At 31.8% G+C, this 22903-nt stretch overlaps 1 protein-coding gene and 1 long non-coding RNA gene across 3 annotated transcripts; both read right to left on the bottom strand.

The window, feature by feature from the left end:
* Nucleotides 1–3982: 3982 nt before the first annotated feature.
* LOC119670415 (sideroflexin-2) lies at nt 3983–20366 on the bottom strand. 2 transcript variants are annotated; one of them, XM_038080664.1, is made up of 7 exons: nt 20134–20366; nt 6471–6585; nt 6140–6408; nt 5608–5853; nt 4457–4749; nt 4345–4392; nt 3983–4282 (listed from the first exon to the last, which is right to left on the bottom strand). In XM_038080664.1, the coding sequence occupies exons 2-7, from the start codon at nt 6481–6483 to the stop codon at nt 4171–4173; spliced, it is 981 nt and encodes a 326-aa protein (XP_037936592.1). In that variant the 5' UTR covers nt 6484–6585; nt 20134–20366; the 3' UTR covers nt 3983–4170. The 2 variants fall into 2 exon arrangements, with proteins under 2 accessions (XP_037936592.1, XP_037936591.1); XM_038080663.1 differs by lacking the exon at nt 20134–20366 and adding an exon at nt 6705–6987.
* A 1961-nt stretch (nt 20367–22327) lies between these two features.
* Nucleotides 22328–22821, bottom strand: LOC119673005. Its single transcript, XR_005251978.1, has 3 exons — nt 22713–22821; nt 22502–22610; nt 22328–22431 (listed from the first exon to the last, which is right to left on the bottom strand). It is a non-coding gene; the product is annotated as an uncharacterized LOC119673005 (long non-coding RNA).
* Nucleotides 22822–22903: the final 82 nt, after the last annotated feature.

Raw genomic sequence — 22903 nt, forward strand, 5'->3', positions numbered from 1 at the left:
CAAAGTTTTCTCTTATTACTGTGTGGTTAAATTTAATATAATAATGTTTTTATTAGAACTTGCAAAAAATAATATTTGCATACATTAAAAAAAAAAAATTATAATAAAAACATAAATTTTAAAACTTTCTTTAATATATTGTTATGTCATTGTTATATGTATATAACTAATACATATTTTAAATTTAACTAAATAATTTTTAAATTAATGATTATTTTAATTCCTCATATCAAAAATTTAATTATAATTCATTAAAGATTTTTCAAAAATTCATTTTTCTACATATATTATTTTAATTTTAAATTATTTATCATTTTTTCAATTACTTACTTTTTTAAACATGTAAATTTTATAAAACATATTTTTTTAACAGTTTTTATAATAAAATTTTTTTAAATAACATATTTTTTAAAATTTACTTTTTTTACTTTAAATACTTAATTTTTTAAATATAATTCTGTGAAAATTTTAGTTATATTACCTGCCTTGATTTTAATAATAATATTTGTTAAAATTTAAATTGGATATAATAATAATTTCACATTGAAAATAGTTATTATTTAAAATTAAATTAAGATATTTGATATTAAATCAATCAATTCAATAAATATTATTAAAATGAAGAATATTTATTTTTTATATAAATTTATAAATTTTTTTTTAATACATAATTTAAATTTTAAATATTGAAAATACTTTTATTTTCAAAATAATTTAAAACAATTGAGTATTTTATTTCAATGAATTAATTTTTTGGTAAAAAGAATTATTTTTAAATATTATAATTTTGAATTTATGTTTAAATATTTAAATAATACAAACTACTAAATTGAAATGTATTATATTTCTATATAATATTTGTGATGCGTATATAATGATTGAAATAACAGTAAAATATTTCACTTTTAATTTATTAGCTTCTATTATTTAAATAATAAAAAATAAATTCAAAATTATAATGATAAAAAATAATTTTTTTATTTTAAAAAATTATTACATTGAAATATTAAAATAAAATTATATATAAAAAAAAATTTAAAAATAACTGAAATAATTGAATAAATAATTCAGTTTATTTTAAAAATTTATTATATTGTATTATATTATTATATTATATTTATTATATTCAATTATATTGAGTTATTTTTGTAATTTTTTATATATAATTTAATTTTAATACTTATATAAAAAATAAATATTCTTAATTATAATGATACATATATGTATATTTTACATATTTGTACAGTTGGGTCATATTAAATTATTTCAGCAAATTTAATATCTCATTATTTAGTATTAATTAATATTAATTAAATTTCAGTAAATATTTTTTTTTATTAGAACTATGTTAATTTTTTAATTATTATTATTAGTTAAATAAAATATATGTTTTTTGTTATAGTTTTTATTGGAAATATATATGCTATATACATGTACATAATATGCAAGTTTTTTATGAATTTAGCAATAGATCTTCTTAATTTATATAAATTAACAAAGTGAAGTTAAACCTAATTGTGTATAAATATAAGAAGTTTTCTGATATATTATAAAAAATTTTCATGATAATATTAATGACAAACCTTTAGAAAATGCTTAAATAATATAAAATTTTAAATTCTACAGGTAAATATTCCAATTCATTTTTTAAGACCTAAAAATTTAAAAATTTCTTTAAGATTAATGTTTTAAGCCTGTTAAAATAAATGTTTAAAATAAAAAAATTTGTAAGTTTCAAAGTTTAAAATAAATGCTAAAACATATTTAAGAAAAAATTCGTAAAATTTTTTTACTCTTTATGAATGCGTTCTATTTAAGAAGAAAGAAAAAAAAAGGATGGCTATATATATTATCATAACTTAGTTTTTCTTTCTAACAAAGTTAGGACTTAGTCTTAACTTAAGTCTCCAAACTGACTTAGGCATGAATTGACTCAACAAAGTTTAGTCTGAATCGACCACTGATTTGCTAATACGAAAAGTTAAGTTAAGACAGTGAACTTAGTCCTCTAATTTACCAAAATGTGGAAAAGCTGTCTATACATATCTATACTATAAACGGAATCATTAATGAATTTCAAAAATCTTTCAATGCTAGCTGAAGTATGTTTAATTGGACAGAAAAACTTATTATTGTGTGTTCTCGTATTTTGTTAATAAGTAAATCGTATTGAAGTTATTCGTATAGGATCGATTCTCCCCATCCACCATCCACCATCATTACACACTATAATGATTGCATATATAATACCATATATATATCGGTATTGTATAACATAACAAGTGGAACATGCACTGCTCCACAGTCAGTTGGTAGTTGTTAAAAATCTTCCTAAGTAGGATAGAAATAAACCAGGTACTAGCTCCACCATTTAGTGTGTAATGATTGCATATATCATACCATATATATATCGGTATTGTATAACATAACTGATGGCATCTTTTTCATTCCTTTACATGGCAGTCGTTAAAATTGATGCACTGCTCCACAGTCAGTTGGTAGTTGTTAAAAATCTTCCTAAGTAGAATAGGAATAAACCAGGTACTAGCTCCCAACGGAGCGGAGCAAAGCGAGCATCTTTTGGTTAATCTTTTGTGCAACCACAGACCCTAACCGAACAGAAGACCTTCCACCTTCTGAATGAAAGCCAGAATGTCGGCCGTTGAGAATTTCCTAATGACAGACCAAATTTGTTAAGGTAATAACGCAGTTCATGGTGACCCGTTGAATATCCCACCAGTAACCTCAACTCTATTCTGCTGAAGAAGGATACATTACCATAACAGTAGGAATAAACCAGCTCTTTAGCCCGACGGTTACCTGGAATGTCGCGCCAGTAGCAACTTTTCTCGATTGAGAACTATTTATCAATCAGAGACCTAGTTGTAGACCAATTTAATCCAATATTTCTCCGGCCCACTGATTTGAATAGCAGATCGGCGCTAGACTGTTGGCAGACGACAGACGGCCTCCTAAGTAGGATTCTTCATATTTATTTAAAATCCGTTAATATTATACCATCTACTTACAGTGGAAGATATAAGTTTGTTTGAATTACAACCAAGCTAAATATTCAATACGGACGATAATTATAATATGTCTTTTAAGCACACCAGTGAGAAATTACATATTTGTAGTCTCTGGAAAACGCTCACTATTTTTGAAAAGGGTTGTCTATATCGGTCTAGGTTTTTCACAAACGTTACACCAGCATCATTAATAAATATTGAATATTTATTCCTGTTCTACTCAATATATTTCCTGATCTGTCAACCTTTTTGATTGCGTAGTATAACATTAGGTTAAAAGGTGCTGCGTATACCTGCAGTACCTTAGGACATTATTATATAAGTATAATAAGTATAATTAAGTATAATTATAAGTATAATTATTATATAAGTATAATAATGTCCTATGTAACATTATTGTTACTTTCTTCTTTAATTCTACAGTTGATATCGTAACCTTAATTAATCACTGATGTATATCACTAGACTTATAAATGCAATACCGCAATTTACTTCGGTCTCCTATTTCAAAGACTTGTCTGTAGTCGGGTAAGTGAATAAATGTTACCATAAAATAAAATAAATAAAATGTATAACTAAACAAAAAGTTCCTTTAATCATTCTAAGTAAAGTTTTGCTTAATTATTCTCAGTATTACTATAAAGTATTTAATCGAGTGGATACCATTTTTAAATGTAATAATATGTAGTAAAAATTAATGTCTTCAGCAAGTGTAGCATATATTTTTAATAATTTAGTGTAATATGTGCTAAATACTTAACATTTTCAAATAAATGCTATAACAAAAATATTAATTTAAAAGTAAAATATATGTATACACGTAACCACCAATTATATATTCATAATAAACTATAATAATACTAAATAAAAATATATTAATACAACAAGTTACATAAATTTAATACAGATGCAACGGACGAATTTTTATAAAATAGTGTTAAAAATTTGTCATAATTATAAAAATTATAGTAAAATAATAATAATAAAATAAAATTTATAATAGTAATTCATTATAATGAGTTTCATGTTTTCGCAGGTAAAACACCTATCGGTATTCATCCTGTAGTATTGTCCTGGTATATGTGTCTTTTTTTGAACTATTTCAGCATTTGATCGTATCGGTTTATGAGTAATTCACAAATTAAAGTCCTTTATTGAAGTATACATATTCTGGTACTCTATGCTTGGTACGTTCTTCTACTTCAGCATAAAACTCTGGTTCAAGTCTCTTAATGGTCGTAGTTTTCAAAGAGCTATGAATAGATTTTACCGGTTATTAAGGAATTAAAATTTATATTTCTAATATATAACTTACCATGTTTGTGGAAATAATGCACAAGCAGTAGGCACCATAAAGATTAGGCTAAAGAAGTAACATAATATATATTAGTTTTGAAAATTGAATACAAATATAATAATTCACTTACAAACATCCAACAATGGCAGTTTGGAAAGGAGCATTTAACCATTTGTAACGTTTGTAAATTGGCAGTTTTTCTACGCGTTGCATTATCAGTGGTAGAACCAACATACCAGGAGCAGCCATTAAAATACGTGAGAAAACGACTTGGCTTATACCCTTGACAGCAGCTACACGACTATGACCTACAACTTCATCACGATCGTCTTTTACTTCAATCCCATTAAGGATTTCATTTTGTCGCATAAGCGGAATATTTACACAATTAGCAGCAGCAACTGCAGCAAATGGTACATAACGCTAATGGAAAAAATATTTTTAAAAATTTAATTTTAAGTTAATTCAAGTTAATTTAAATATATGAAAAGATAGGTTCAAATAATAATCCAAACATATATAAAAATAGTTCAATAAAAGTGGTCAACTGTGTGAAATTTTATTCGTTAGATAGATCCTATACTCATGAACTATACCAATTAAAAGCAAGAAAAATTATTGAATAAAATGAGGTATTTACAATGATCAGTTCAAGATTTGCAAACCAACTACTCATAATGCATAGACAACGTTCTTATTATGGGCACTGTTTCGAAAAGCTAAACAATCGAGGGTAATCTTGCACTGCTACTTCATTAGCTAAGATCAGCAAAAGAACTTTATGATATCTCTATATTAATATTTTGATAATTTGCTTTAATAATAAAACAAAAGACCAAATTCATACTTACTCATCTACACAATATAAACAGACAATTTGAAGTGCCTACAAAGTCAGATAGCCATCTGTTTCTATCTAACTCTCGAGAAAATCCAAATAATTGTTTAGTACCACCAGTTTTAAAGTACTAAATTTCGTCCTTGATGTTGAAGCGAACTGTGTCTTAAAGTTTGCTGGGTCTTAAATGACACACACATCTTAAGTAACGTGTACCATCGTTAATCGCATTTAAACATTTTAATCTGATATCGCTACAGACTAACCATACCTATGCGTGGTTTCAACAAGCAACCTCTTCCTATCTATTTTATTGTTAATATTCTTCTCGTTGTATTCTTTAATATATAACACAGACTCATAAAGAACACTTTTTATGTACATTTGTACTTAAATAAATTTCATTCATCAATGAAATAAACAGATGTGTTATAGATATATACCTGAAACAGAGGCGCTGCAACCTTGGTCCAATAATTTTTGCAACCAATTGCCGCTACTAGTGCTGAACCCGTTGCTGACACATAAGCTACTCCGAGCTGCGTCACAGATACTGGCGAATTGGCATTTCGATTTGTGTAATTTACAATCGCATTAAAAGATTGATTGAAGAATTGCCAAAGCACAACAGCCGGTACCGTTTTGTAAAATGCCAACATGCCACCAGTAATAGCCATGCCGCCAGGTACCTACGAAATAAATGCATACCAAGTATTTAATGATTCAATTTATAAAAATAGTTTTTGGCTATAAGTATTACTACGTCATTGATGGACGAAATAACACAGCTGAATAGGTAGGCACGTGCCGATATGCATTGACGTATGCAATTAGTATGCTTAACGGATGTCACCAGCATGTCAACTTATTTACATTACATTGTATATTTAAAATTAAATTTTAAATAAATTAAATTATTGAATCAACTAATTAACAATTATTATTAAATTGTGTTTATGGTGTTAGGTGGTATACCTGAAAACTCATGCGACCACAAAAGTTTTGCAATTCTCCAGTGTCAGGATGAAAAGCCGATGCATATAATTTCATTGCATATTTGATCTCTTTATCTGTTGTCCCAATAGGTTCTTTACCCAAACGGTATGACTCAACTAAAGTTTTAGCGCTCTCCAAACGTTCTGTCGGAACAAGCACAGTGCGTGGATCGGTCATCCAGGCAAAGTGTTTAAAGCGTCCCACAACTGTGTTGAGGTCAAAAAGTGGCTTGTCAACATCGATTCTGGCTTTAGAAAACAAATAAAATATAATTATATATTCTTGATGAGCAATTGCTCAGATAACTCACCTTGTGAAAACATATTTATTTAAATTTTTTTAATAAATTTTTATCTGAATTATTTTATGTCCAGACGTTACGTAAGATGATTTTATTAACTTCGAGCGCTCGGACGCTGCAGCGACTGAAACGAAAAAACATTAAAAATAAGTAAAAACTCAAATTGTCGTTCTGGTTTTTTTTTATCATTTTAATTAGTAACTTTTTTGTTTTTATGTTTTATTAAAATTTTTGGCATCTTACCAAAATTCCGAAATTTTTCACAAAACTTGTTTTTCTTATTGGAGTGCAAACATTTAATAAAATTTAAATATTTTATTAATAAACACAACTTTAATTATTTTTCCTCTCTTTCTAATGTTTATTCAAATCTAATTTGTTTAAACGTTGTAAATCTGCGAAGTGCGTCACAAGACTTGTAGAAAAGTATCTTGAGAAGATGCATTCTATCAGTTCAGCGTTTTCTGTTTTGTTTACAGCAGCGCATGACAGTCGCAGCGAACCGCGAAAAAACAGCTGACACTAAACACAATTTTGAAAACAGGGTCATACACTTTAAACATGTTTGCATTTTTCTTTGAATGTAAGTGTGGTGAATATGTTATACGTAGCGCGAGCGTAATATATTTATTCAAAGATTATAAAGATACTTTTTCTTTTAATTCATTTTTTTTTTATTTTAATAACCATTTGTAAAGCGTTAAAAATATTTTCAACGTTTGTGACTGATGACGTATTTAACAATATATTGTGAAGCCAAAAAGCAACGGAGAGAGTTCTGTTCCAATAAATAAGTTCACAGAATTATAAAATTTATTTTATTATATCTGATCGTTTAAAAAGACTCGTATTAAAATCTAATCTAGACTAATCTTAGAATCTATTTAACGACATTTGTTAATTTGGAATTTCCATACTTGGAATATTATTAAATCGACTTATATAGCATTTACATGAGATTGAAAGTAGATTAAAGCAATAATCGAGATTAAAGTATTAACGTCGTTGTTTAATCTCAGATTTCCCATACAAAAGTTAATCTCCTTTTAGTCAAGATTAAATTTTAAGCTCATTAGAAATGGTAATTATTTTTCTGTGCAATTTTGCAAATGTCTTATTATCGTAGATTTTTTTACGATCGTAGAAAGAATTGGAAAATCTATTCAAAACAAATACTGAAAATGTTGAAGTGAAATTTTTATTAAATTTGTTTGATAGTGATTTTGTACATAATTATAATTAAAATTTGTTAAGCCAATGTAAATACAAGTGAGGGGAGAAAGGAAGTAGTTGCTAGTTTCTATAGGCTTGTACCTCAAATTATTAAGAAGGTCGATTCTCCTTCCTTTCACCTCGTTCTTCACCTTTCGTAGGATCCGAACTTTTTCAATTCTCTACTAGTCAAATTGATTTCATATTTATAAATAATGGATATATATTGTTCGAAAACGCATGAATTTACTGCCTGGTTAATTGGTATCGAAATCTAGCAAAATGCATCTTTTATGCCTATCTTTCTGTCTTAGCGAATAATTTGTTAAAATTATATATAATGTTTAAAGTAGATAATAGCTTTCAAATTATGTCTAGACTGAATGTCTACTTTAGACATTAATGCATCTGACTCTGGTGCAAAGTACTTGTTTCCCTGTGGTCTCTTGATTTTCGACCGAAGTGTTTTTCTAGCAAAATTTGTAGTTATTGTGAAATAAAACTGTTTTATTGATGTTTTATACTTGCAGCGGAGTACAATCCCTCTAAACTCAACAAACTCAGCAAACGTAAGATATCTAATGATAAACCAGTGCGACTGCTCCTCTATAGCCTATGTAAGTGATCGTATCTGCACATACACAAATTAATACTATATTTAAGGTTGTAATACAAATAAGCAACATAAAAAAGAATTCAATGATTAACTATCAAGAGCAAGATGGTTGGTGGGAAATGCGTTCGCCCATTTAAAAGTCAGATTCAGCCAGTTGAGGAAGGGTATAGACAACATTAACAACGCAGTATTAATAATAAAATGTTATTATTTGGTGCATAATTTCCTCAACGAACATAATCATTTAAACAGTTCTAATTGTCGACTCCTTCAAAAGGAATATCAGAACAACAACAAAAGGACACAATCGCAACATGAAGTGTTTTGAAACGATATAAATTCCCAAACGGAAGTTTTGAAAAGAGCAATATCTAATATTTACTTTAAAGACATGCGTTAATAACATTAAATTCCTTTTTTCTTGGTGTGAAAGGAGCTGTTTCATAACATCAATATTATCTTTTTCCGAAAATATAGTTTTTCCATCTTTTTCTCATTTAAACATTTGTTTTTTGGTGTCCAAATCCCCTATCATTTCTATACTCTTTTTTCTATACTTTTGTCAATTTTTCGTGCGAAATTTTTCGTGTACGAATCTTAACCACGCAAGTTCTCTCTCGTACAAAAACCTCACCAATAGGCTTTCTGATAAGAATGTGTGATAGAATAGTGAAATCAAGAGCACAATACTGCAACGGACAAACAAAAAAAAAACAATTGCATTTTAGTTCGAATGAAAATCGAAATGGTATTGACAAAATTAAAGTTTGATCATTTTGTTCAAATTGATAATGTTTGATCGTTCACGGTAATAGACAATTGCTGGAACTAAATGGTTCTGAACTGCATCTACTGGTATTCGGTTTTTTCTTTAAAACAAATAGATTAACAAAGCAATTCTGGCAACGATCTTTTAGCTTCGTTGACACTCAAAAATCTTGCAAAAGATTTTTTGAAAGGTCTTTCGTGTTATAGCAGCGGTCTTTTGCAAAATTGAAAGCTCTTTCCGGCCTTCCTAAAGACCATTTGAAAGATCTGCTATTGATAAGGTCTAAGATTTTATTTGTTTTTTTCGTGTAAAAAATTTTACATACTTAAAAAATATTAATTAATTAAAATTTGTGAAAATTGAACAACTAACTTAAGTTTTTAATACGACAAAACATAAATGTATTGTAATTATTCATTCATATATTCACTAAGTAACGTTTTTATAAATTAAAATAAGAGTCAATAGTTTGTCACAGTTTAAAGTAAAACTAATATTTACTAAATTGTTTTATAAAATTATATTTATTATTACATACTTTTTTAGTATCTTATTATTGATCGCATTTTTACAATACTTCACAGACCGATCATAGACTCCATGATTGACAGATCATAAGCTCCAAGATTGACTCATCGATACTCAATTTTTTACTCTTTGGAATTCCATTGAATTTGTTTATAATTATATCTAAATTGGGTTGAATTCTCTAAAGTCAGTTTTTCTCCTTCTCTTCACTGGTTACTTTCAAAGCTTACTTGCAGCTACTTGTATGGAGGATCTTTAATTCATCATAATTCTAGGGAGTTTCATACAACCTGCGATGATGTGCACTCCAACTAAATATTCCCCCAAATATTCATTTGGGGTTGGCTTTCAATCAACATTGCAATGCAATGTATGTGTGTTCTTTGTTCACTAACAAAGTCCTAATGATTTTCGTTGAAATAGTCATAAAAAAATGACCAATATTCCATGTGTCCTCTTGGGATAACTTCTCATTCGTTGCATTAAATTTCTTGAAGACCCATTTCATATTTCTGTTTGATATCTTTAACATGTTATCGACGCTAAACACTTCAGCATTGACATTTTCGAAAACAATGGCATCTTTCTGCGTACTATGATCTAACAATTCATTATCACTGTCATTTTGAAGCGTCTTTAGTATCACTCTCCAATAACAGTTCAAAAATTTTGTCTTCAATGTATTTTTTTCTCATTGCTATTTTGTACCAAGTATGCAGCGCGTTCGACATAATATGTTTTTCAGAATATATCATAAAAATATAACTGCTAATTATTAACCTTTATATTGAATTTAAAGAAAACAAGATTTCAAACAAAATAAAAGTATCAAATGTATCCAAAAGGAAGCAAATTTTACAAAAAAAATGATTTTTTCTTGCAGTCAACGATAAAAGCAAATTCTCCACAACTGACGAAACAGTCCTATTTTAGGGTATTCCCAAAGTTACAGCAAAAAGTACGCTTAATTAAGAAACAGAGAACTATTAGCTTCACAAAAACTTCAGAAATGCTAGTAGAAAAGTGTCCAGCTGGCTGCACGTCAGGACCGAAGAGGTTATAATGATATCTCCAATTTCAAAATTGTGCTGCGTCAGAAGATATAGTGAGGCAATTGCGAATCACAATGTTTCAACAATAATAAGCACAACTCTGCGCAAATATCAGTATGTTTATCGAGCACGTTGGGAAACGAACAAATTTTTCAACGCTAAAGTGCTTTGGTTGCGTGTTAAAGAACAGTACCCAAGAGATTATGATGTATTTCGGAATTAGTCGATACTAACACTATTATTTCTAGGGTGTCAAGTATAATTAGTGAGATTTCGGTAGTTAGAGATTCTTCGAGGAAATAATTAAATTCTAAATGCAGATCAGATTGAAATATACTACGTCATAGAACGCGGACGGGTACGGCATTTGATCTTTTCACCAACGGATTTTTTCTGTAGAATTACGATCTTTACGATGGTTGATTAAATCATAACGTGCAGAGTTTGTACCTCATATACATTCCTCCAATTTCTCTTCCAAATCATTTGGCTTACGAAAACTTTTTGTATTAAGTTTCAATACTGGTAGTCGTTTCTGGATAAGTGCCGTAAAGATAACATCAGTTACTGGACCCTTGAAGGGACTGAAAGAATTCACTGCTTGTCTTATTTTATCAGTGTCAAATATAATACCAAATAGGGACATCAATCCTCTGTCAGGTTGTTCATAGCAAAACGTATGCCAATCCATGGATGTATCACATAACATCGATCCAGGAAAGTGCACACGTATTATACGTTGCAATGTTTCACAACCATTTGCTGTGTAGAGACCATCACTTTTTTCAAGAAAACAATGTCATTTGTAAAAGACTAAGAGACGTTGTGAAGGCGGGTCATTTGAGGTGTGTTCTCAATACTGTCACAGAAAGTTTTCCATGACCTCCGTTTAGATTTCCTGATCTCATTGTTGTACGTGGTGAAGGACATTTTATAGTCCACCCACAGCCCTGATCGCTCAGCGGAATTAAAAAGCTGCCTAACATCTCTGTGTATTTCTCCAAGTCCGTTATTTCACCATGGCACATCTTGTCTGGATGTACCTTGTGATTAAAAAAGAACGAATTTCAATTTTTGAATTCCCGCGCTTATCCAATCGGTAAAATTTTTTTATTTTCACGCTGGCAACACTATTATATACATTCTATTGAAGTTTAATGCATATTTTTCTTACATACATTTATTTATTGCATCTTCTCTTAGAATGAGACTAAAAGTTCTAAAATCTTATCACTAATTACACAATATTACAAATTTTAATTTTTCCTATACATAGTATAAAATAAAATAAGTAAACCTTATATCACGAACCTCACTTAGAACAATGGGTTAAATTTCATTGGAGTGAATGTTAGGTGGTTTATAAAGAAAGCAGTTCAACTTTATCAGATTAGTTAAAAGAAAGGTGCGGTTTTTGCTTCAAGCTATTGAATATTAATTAATGGCTGGACGGTCAGCTGTTTTTAGGATGGAAGTAGGGGATAGATGTGCGAGATTTCTTGTTAAGGGATTAACATGTTCTTTCAGCCTTTTATAGTATTTTTTTCTTATATAGTCAAATTTATCTTTAACTAGGGGAATTTATAAATCTCGGTGGATACTTTCATTCCTAATATACCATGGGGCACCAGTGATTGTTCTCAGTATTTTTGACTGACCTCTTTGGATAATTTCAATATTTAAAGCACTAGCATTGTCAAATAGCTGGATAGCATATTGTTTTTATGACGCTGTTATACAAGAGCACTTTATACTCTAGGCATAGGGAAGATCTGCTATTAATGAGCCAATGCAACTTAGAGGCTTGGAGCATCATCTGAATTTTTTTGGCATCAATATGTTTGCGCCAAGTTAGTCGTCTGTCCAGGTGAATACGTAAGTACGTTATATTATCTGCTTGTGGTATGGGAATGTTGCCATATTTAGTAAAATTGTTGGAGATGTACTCCCATTTAAGGTTAAAATACGTGTCTACATTTTAGTTCATTAACTTTAATTCGCCATTTTGACAACTATTTCTCCACCCGAAATAAGTAAGATTGAAGTTGGTTTGAAGCAAGCACAACGTTTTTGTTTCGACATAAAATTTTCGTATTTTCAGCAAACGTTGTGGTGACGACTGAGCTACTTATTGGAATATCAGATGTGTAAAGTACATATAAGATAGGGCCAAGAACACTTCCTTGTGGAACGCCAGCTTCTATTTTTTTTTTTTTTTTTTTGCAGTAGGGGGAATGCATCGAAAGCCACAGTGTAAGACTTGAACCCACTAAAACCACCTCTTAGGAATAAAAGGAGAAGATTTCTACAGTAATGTGGAAACTTCATTCCAGTAATCATGGGAGAGAGAAATGAGAAAATAGATTTAATACCTAGTGAACTAGGCTCATTTAAATCAGAAAGCAATGGCATGAACTAGGTAGGATGGATGATATAGAAAGGGAAGGGGTTACGGCTAACTAGCGGGGGTTGAATCAACAGTATACTTTGTGACTAGGGTCACGAAAGCCGCGGTTATATAAGGAGATAGTGGAGAGGTTATGGTCCACTTCATCGAAGTAGTGTGTTAGGTATTGGGGGGGCTTATATCGCGAAGCTAGAACAAGGTCTTCTGAAAGAGTGAGAGGAGTAGAGACGTCGGGGGGAAGGTCATGGAGCCGGGTGAGATACCTACGGGCGAGTGACAGAAGATACTCTTCAACACGAGTGATCTTGGCATTGTTGTAGAGAGTTGATATGGAGAAGTGCTTGCCATTACGCTTGCGCTTGTAGTTAGTGCAATCGCGAAGAAGTTTCCGCTCAAACAGGCGGATTCTTTCCAATTGAGCGGAAGTGATGGCTGACCAAATAGGGAAAGCGTAAGTGAGGAGAGGACGAATAAGCTGCTTATAGCAGAGCAGCTTAACTTTGCAGTTAATCTGGTTATGTCTTCGAAGTGCAGTTTTAAGTAGAGTATGCCAGAACCGGGCATTACGGATGGCATAGTCAACATGTGGTATAAAGTTATGCTTGGATGAGAAAACAATGCCAAGATATTTCAGTTTGGGAACAAGCTGAATTGGAGAGTTAAAAAGCCTGATCTTAATATTAGAGGAGCTAAAACCTCGGTAAGGATTAGACGATCGCATGAAGACAAGGCAGTCGTCTGTGAAGCAGATTTGCTTAATAGGGGTCCGCGAAAGCGGGATGTCTGCTATAAACAGGTTGAAAAGGAGAGGTCCAAGAACCGAGCCCTGAGGGACGCCGGCGTCGATGGGGAAGTTACGAGACAGAGAAGAACCGACTCGAACCTGAGGGTTCTGTTGGAAAGAAATTTATGGACTATACTGCAGAGCGTAGGAGAGAAACCGAACTGGTGAAGCTTAAGAATTAAGCCTTCAAATCAGACAGTATCAAAGGCTTTTTCATTGTCAAGACTTAGTGCCACAGTGGGCTGCTTATTGAAAAAGCCTACGCATATCTCATTTTGGAGATGATGCAGGGCATGGACGGTGGAGGTTTGGCTCCTAAAGCCGAACTGAAAAGGGGAAATAATGTTAATCCCAGAGGAGAAGGACTTCAGCTTGCTTGCTATGAAAGTTTCATAGAGCTTACTGACAGAGTTAAGAAGAGAAATAGGACGATAGCTGAAGGGGTCAGCTTTAGGTTTGCCACTTTTGTCAATGGGACAAACTATGGCCTTCCTCCATGGCTGGGGGAAGGAACCAGTGTTGTACGCATGGTTGAAGAGCATTGCGCACTTTTTAAAAAAGAGTGGTGAGAAACGCCTCATGGCGTAGAAAGACACGCAGTCAGTGTCAGATGACTTTTTGGGCGTTTTGAGCCGAAGCATGTCGATGAGTTTGGAAGGGGTGAGAAACCCTTTAGTGTCGTCAACATTGATGCAGTGAGCGGGGAACTGCGGAGAGAAAGTGACAATGCTTTCATTGAAAGCATCGAAAAGCCCATGAACTTCAGAATTCGTAGTGGACGTAAAGTGGCACTCGCCTAGGCCAGCCGTAAGACGGTGATTAGTTTTGGTACTAATAAAATTAAATTGGTTGACTCTCTGGACAATTATGGTGTCCAGGTTCTTGAGGATGGCTTGGGACGCATGAGCTTGCGTTGACGCTACCTATCTAAGGCGATAAGTTCGGCGGTGAAGCGATTTCCTCAGTTTAATGACACGCACCTTCGGAACATGCTCATCAATTGTGGAGGCGAAGATGCTTTCAAGAGTATGGGCAGCAAAATCGATCTCCACAGGAGTCATGTTCCTGTGTTCGGGGATGCTCAAATTAAGAAGAAGGTAGTCGAGGCTTTCTTGTCAGAAAGCTTGCTGGCTGCACTAAATAAAATAAGTTTAGGTAATGCACATGTTTCCTACGTATGCCCTTGGCCTTGAATGTTCAAAATCCATCGGATAACAAATCGTGGGAACTAGGTGCATTTCCTCTTTTACCATAAGCTTAGCTTTAATAATTTTGTATAAAAGCAGAACATTTCTAAATAAAATTCAATTCAATTTAAACACCTGAAGTCATACAAGAGTTTTCTTTTGGTTTAAGTGCCTAAAAGAACCTTGATCAAAGTCGGTTTATGTGCCGAATTTGAAAATAAATTAATAAATAATTAATTAAATAAACATATATATATATGTTAATATATATATCTGTATATACAATACGTAACTGGTTCATGTGCCGGATTGCGTAAGTGAATGCTAAGCTGGTTAATGTGCCGGATTAGCTAAATCCGTATCAGACTAGATACGGGTGAAAACATAACGTGTAAACGCTAAGCTGGTTTATGTGCCGGATTGGCTAAAAGCTGTATCAAACTAGGTACAGTGCATAACAGCTGCTTTGGGCAGCGAAGTGGGCTTGGGGGTTGCGGCTTTTGCCGCAGAGGCAAATGAGGCTCCAGGTCTCACAAACTTCGTTGGGGCCCTCAGGTCGATAGACATAAGGGGGGGATTTTTTGCGTACGAGTCTTACTGGCGCGAAGAGAACGCAGCTCCTTAAATTTGGAGCAGCGGTAGTTGGCCGGATGACCAGTCTGACCACAATTACAGCACTTGGGAATAGTGGCTGCAAATTGCTTTGATTACACTTTGTGAAGCGCGCGGGGGGAGAAAACTTGGAGACCTTCGAAAAGGTGAACTCAGGTAAGTCCGTCGCCAACGTCGACTTTAAGTCATCCTCATCATAGGATGAGGGGAAGTTCTTAAGGAGGACAGGAGTGATTCGATCCTCTGAGGGGATAGAGGCAAAACTGTTAACTTTCTGCTCACGGTGCAGAAAACTGATGTTGTAAAAGGTAACCTTACTCTTAGTAAGAATACGCGTGGTTGTGCTATTTACGCATTTAAACTCATGAACAGCATTAGGAAAAGCGGATTTTATTGCGGAGCCAAGCTCCTTGACATTGACGCCACGGGCCGTAATGGCAGGTGGCATCGAAGACTTAGTGGCCGAAGCCAAGGGAACAGTAGAAGGAACGGAGGGATTGGGTCCCACAGGGACCTTGGGAGCTAAGGAAGGTTTGGGGATGGGATTAGCGCTAGACAAAGATTTGGGTCTTGGCGCTGGCTTGGAGAGACTAGAAATGCTACAGACAGTAGCTGTGGAGGTGGAAGGGGGTACAGTAACTGCGGCTAGGGAAGAAGAGGAGGACTTTGGTGGGTTGCCCGTGAGCAACGACAGTTTAGTAGCAAGGACGGTATTCTCAGCACGAAGCCGGGCGTTGTCAGCCTTAAGGGCTGCAACGGATTTTAAAACTGACTCAAGTTGCTCATCAACATCATCAACCAGCTTATATTGGGAAATTATTAGAAGTATATAAATTACATTTAACTTTAAAGCTTCTGTTATGTAGATACGATTCTAAAACTGAGTGGATATTTGAAGGTAATGAACAGCGTATCTTATATAGGACCTAATTATGCCATAATTTGTTAAAAGCTTATTTAACATCGAGAAATACCGCGGAGCAATATTCCCTGAGCTCATATGCATGTCTTATTTCATTCGTTATACGATTTACTTGCTTAATAGTTCTATAATTTTCCCTAAAACCAAACTGGTGGAAGAGTATTAGGTTTTGACCGTCGAGGAATGGTTTCAGCTTTAAAAGCAGTGCTCTTTCAAAGAGTTTAGAAAGGCATGGTAGTAAGCGTATTGGCCTGTATCAAGAGGCAAGCGTTGGATCTTTACCTGATTTATGAATCATAATAATCATGGATGTTTTCCACTCTGTTGGGTAAAAACCAAATTTAATAATGGCATTAAAAAGTATTGTGATAAAATTTATGGCCAAAAGGGGTAAGTTTTTATCATTATGGGTGAGATGTTATCATATTTCGATGCCTTTTTGAAATCTAACTTGTTTGTGATTATTTGAACAAGATCATTGGCCGTGATATTCATGTCAATAGATGGTGCTGGTGGATCTTGAGTGGGAAAGTTATATTGTCCTGTTGCAGGATTTGGTTGGAACACCTCTTTTAGGTAATCGGCAAAAACGTTAGATTTTTCTTCATCACTTCGCGCCCAGTTTCCAAGAGAGTTTTTTATTGGAGAATCTGAGTCTATGGAAGAATTTATACCTTTGCTAGCATTCCACAAAGATGAATGGTTTTTGCCATTTGGACATAGGTTTTGAATATAATTATATTGTCTGACTTTGACTTCCTTGCTTAATGCAGATCTAAGTCTCCTTTGGGCTTCCTTAAATAAGTTTTGCGCTAAAGGGGACCTAGATTTTTGCCATTCACGCCTTAACCTACGTTTTTGTGAAACTAAGTTTTCTATATTACTATTTGTAAGTACTTTATTGGATCTGTAAATTTTATTGTCTTTAGGGGTGGAGTTTTCTGCTGCTGAAATCAGAATTGAATTTAAAACTGAGGTTGCGTCCACAATATGAGATTTACCTTTATCTTGTAATTTGTGTGTATGAGAAAACTAATGTACTTTTTATATTTGAGCCAGTTTGTTCTAGGACTTGTAAGGCTATTGGAACAGTCACGAAACAGAAGAGCATCAAGTAACCAAAATGTAAATGGAAAATGGTCAGAAGATATGTTGGCTGCCCAGTAGAGATTACGTCTAGTGCATTTTTTCTATTTAGAATGGAATTGTAAAGCTATTTACGTTTTGGATTACAGAGCCGTGAACCCCAATACGTGTGCTTGGTGTTGTAGTCTCTACGTGTGCTTGTAGTGTTTTAGACGCCTTCTTATCAAAATATCTGTACCACAATGTGCTTTGTCATCTGGATGATTTATAAAACATATAATCAGGAATAGAAATGAAATTTTTGTTTGTAAGATGTGTTTCTGAGCAAAGCATAACATCCACACCTTCTCGGGCCATGTAGTTTGTGAGTTCAAGTTTAAGTTGGCTTAAGCCGTTTGCATTTCATGTAAAAATTTTTAATGCATATCGTACGATTAGTTTTTGTTTGCCGTGTGTACAAAGAAGTCGAAAAATGACTTTTTCCTCTTCCCCGACTCAAATTCCCATTGCGAGGAACGCGTTTTGGGACCATAGAGGCCATAAGGTAAAAATCGTAACAAGAAAATTTTTCGAATTCTTTGTATAGACGCCAAACAAAAACTAATCGTACGATATGCGTTAAACTTTGACAGAATGTGTGTAGTTGTATTGCCAGCGTAAAAATAAAAAAATTAACGATTGGATAAGCGCGGGATTCTAGTTCACAATTGGTCAAAACAGAATTCCAACTATAACGTATTTCCCCTACTCCTGAGCTTTATCCTTTCCACAAGCAAATAGCGTACAAGACAAACAAAACAATTTATTTGAATGTTTGCAGCCTGTGATCCACTGGTTTTTATTTACCATAATGCTGTAGCTGTAGGAAAACAGCGACTTACCACAGATTTCGACATTTTTACATCAGGTACCAAATATTTCATATCTGGAGTTGGTCTATTCATTTTATGAATTAAAACCTTTTTTTTAGAACATCGTTTAAAAAAGATATTTGAATCAAATATAAATTAAATTATTATTTTTAACTTCAAATTTTTTCAAATTTTTTCTTTACTTTTACCATTTGCTAGTATAAAATTGCAATAATGACTTTGTTTTTGGTTTATTTCCAACCTCTACATAAGAGTAAGAACTCTCGTGCATTCATTTACTCTTTTACTTTGTATTTACTATGCACTGTTCCGTGACTTTGACTTTGACTTTTCCGTGACTTTGATTGTATTTGCACGCTTTGTATGAACTTGGGATTCAAATTAGTCGACTGAACCTCCAGTCAAATGTAAAGCGATTTTCGCTCAGTCATTTCTTTTCTCTTTTGTATTTACTTTGCATAACATTGGAGGTTCACTTTTTTATTGAACCGCTTGTACACATTAACTTAAGAGTTATGATTATTTTACGTACATATTTTGCGCGTAAAATATGTTATTTTATTTTATTTTTATATTTGTTTGTATGTTTTGTGTTTATTCAATATTAAACATAGTCCCAATGTGAATGTTATTTTATTTGCATGCTTTGTAAGCAGCGCGGTGCAGTTTTTATTCTGAACCTTAGTATATTTTAGGCGCACAACAGATCTTTTAGGTCGGGGTGCTTCAATAGCCTATTACTTAAATAAAAAATAGTATATTTTAAGAGGAATGTGTTTTCTCTTATATATAAGTAATGTTGGGTGCAACTAACATGTGTATGTGTGATTTTGTTTGTATTGTATGTTTTGTGTTTATGTTAATCTGTTTGGAAAAGCTATTATAAAAAATGTTAAGTAGCAAAATAGCGAGATTATTTACCTAATAAAAGAAAGATCTAAAAAGGAAGCTTTGTTAAGGTGTTCAGTGAACACTCTGAACCATTCGACGCCTCGCCTCTGGTACACGTATGTATTTCATATTATATTTAAAATTTTCATTAATATAATTTTTTTAATATAAATTATAAGTTAATTAAAATGTAAATTTTTAATTTAATAATATATAATAAAATATATAAAATAAAATAAAACAAAAATTACAAACAACACACACAAAAAAACACTAAATCGTGCAAACAAAGTAAATTCTATCATCCCTTAAACAACTTGTGTGATGCACGTTTGTTTGCATTTTGTGCATAAAATCCGAATATTCGAAGGTTTCGAATTTAAAAAAAATCCGGATTTATTTCCAACTTCGAGAATCTTGTTTACTATTCGATTATTCGAATTCTTCGAATACTTCGTGTGTGATGCACGTTTGTTTGCATTTTGTGCTCTCTTATACTCTTTAACTTTTGCTTTCGAAGTCTTCGAATAATTCGAATATTTTCACTGCGCATAAAATTCGAATATTCGAAGGCTTCGAATTTAAAAAAAATCCGGATTTATTTTCAACTTCGAAGACTTCGTTTACAATTCGATTATTCGAATTTTTCGAATACTTCGTAAAACCGAATACGAACAGCATATTAGTATATTATACATATGATTTTTTAGTGCCATTTAAAAATCAATACTTACCAAATATTTTTTAGAGGTTATCTGAAGGATGTTTTAATAAAAGGCGATCCATATCAAAGTTTTTGATTTGAACTGTTCTGGGTACTGATCAAGCATTGTGTCTACTTTTAACGTAAATTCTATATATTTTGGACTGTTGATTTTATTTAGAAAAATTTTATTAACACCATGGTCAGCCTATAAAGTATCTCTGTACTGGTAAAGTGATATTGTTTGCTGTATCAGTGGAAGGAATTCAATTTAAAATGTTATTATCATTAGATTGTCTAAAAACAAATTCTTCGTGACATACTTTTTTAATTTCCAGAAACCTTTAATCATCTGATTTGCAATTGCTGCTCCTACGAAATTTTGAATGCTCGATAATCTTCATTGATACCAGTCTGGGTAAGCTGTATCTTATTTCATTAATTGATGGATGAGTGTTGAGACCTGACATTGGTCTTATATTTAAAAATGTGTTTTATAAACAACCTTGGTTTAGTTTTCCAGATTAGATTTATAAAAGTGTTGGATGTTTCTTGAAAGGATTATAGGGCAATTGTAATATACAATTAAGAGTGTAAACTTAACCACCGAAACATTTATAATGATTATTTTTAACAGGGAATACAGTTTTAATGAAATTTATATATCTTTGATATCGATCACGCTTGCCATTATCTTGTCTAAAAAATGGACCTTTATGAACATTTTTGTCCAAGATATATTTAAGTAAAAGAAACGTCTTTACTCTTACACCACGAATGATTGTTTCTAAGGATTGTTTTCTAAGTGCAAGAATTTGAATCTATGAACGATAAAGGCACGCTTTAAATAACCATGCTTTAAGTTTAGTTCCAATTCTTCTTTCCGTTTATAATGGTCACGTTTCTTTGAGACTTAAAGTGATTTTTTTTAAATGTTAAATTTTTATATATCATTAGAGCTTTCTTTAGCGCTTTAATACTTTTAGCATATATACATATTTAGCATACATTTTTTTTTATATTCAACCAATTAGGAGTTAATTGATTTAATTTCCAATACTTTTGTGTTTTTCCTTAATACCATTATAATATTATCTTGTAATATTATTTTGAACGTAATGCGAAAGGATCTGGCTCCACATTAGTGGAATAGTAATCTTGAGTTAATTTTATTTATTCTGGAAGTTCATCTTTTTCGTGTTCTAACTTAATCTATAGTGCGACTGCTTTAGTTTTGCCTCCTTCTTCCGTTTCTAGTCACGTTTTCAAATCATATATTTCTTCTTCCATCAAAAGTTTATCACCGTTCAAATGTTTATTTTCGCTACGCAAAAACTTAAATTCTTTTTCCATCTCAGTAATGCTTGTGTTGGAGCGCTTGAACTCAAATAATTAATAATTGTTTTGATTAAACTCTTCTAAATTTGATATATTCTATATTGTAAGTTATATATTTAATATATTGTACAACTCATTCCCATGTTGATATTTTAAATTATCATATAAATCTCTTTATCAGTATCGATCTGTTTACCCATAACACACATTTTATCAGTGAGAAATTGTATTTCCCTTGACAGCTTATCTGTGTGAAGTCGATATCTGCTATATCGATTGTAGTACTTACTGTTTTTATATCGATATTACCTGAGACTATCCATCCCAAAGAAGTCTCCTGTAGTATCATTCCATTGAATTTCTGAATTTTTGTTTGTAAAATTTCAGGCATCAAATCAGATCCAATAATAATGTCGATTCTGCTTACAGTGTAGAATTACATTTGTAATTGAGTACGACATCTTTTAAAGAGAATATTAGAAGTCGATATCTGCTATATCGAGTGTAGTACTTTCAGTTCTTATATCAATATTACCTGAGACTATCCATCCCAAAGAAGTCTCCTGTAGTATCATTTTATTGAATTTCTGAATTTTTGTGCTCTTGTAGATCCAGATGAATGATATACTCTTTTCTTATTATATTTTATTATACAGATAGAATTTATTTTTAGCGACGAATTATTTCGGGTTTCCAGAAAAAGTATTACTTAATTTGAGAGATGTGTGCATATTTTTTTTATTTAATTATTTAATGAAGTGCTATGAGGGACACACTTTCAATGCACTATCTTACATACTAACTTACAAACTAACAAATTAAATTGAACATACTAATTAAATTGTTGAACAACAAAAAAATTTATTCAAAACCAATCATTCAAAACCAATAAAATAAACGATTAAAAATTGAAATCCGGGTCGACGGACCGGACGGCGTATAAAAATTGGCACGTACACTGTCTAAATTTTCGTTATCCTGGCCTTTTAAGCTAGATCAAAATTATTTTTACAGTTTTTTAAATATTGTTAAATATATATTAATTATTTATTTGAACTTACTTCACGTATTTCTAAAAATAAACGGAAATTATATATGCCCATACTTAGTATCGTCAGTAGTAGGCATGTCATCACAGCCAAGGCAAACCAATGCATCGTCATAAGACTTCTAAAATTAATAAAAAATATATTTATTATTTATTTCAAGTATTGTTAATATAATTTTAAATATTAAATATAAATTTTAAAATATTGTTGTGATTATTCCCACATTATTCACGTGTTCGTTTGCGATCAACTTGAATTTCTGTGGAACGTTTATTATCTTCTATACATTGAAGATAATATCTGTGTTTCAAACACACACTATTATTTTTAATAACAACAATATTTCAAAAACTTATTTTCCAACTAACTGACATTATAATAAATTATCACAGTTTACTTAAATATAAATACAAT

The sequence above is a fragment of the Teleopsis dalmanni genome, chromosome 1, assembly GCF_002237135.1.
Source record: "Teleopsis dalmanni isolate 2A chromosome 1, ASM223713v2, whole genome shotgun sequence".
Classification (NCBI taxonomy): Eukaryota; Metazoa; Arthropoda; class Insecta; order Diptera; family Diopsidae; genus Teleopsis; species Teleopsis dalmanni.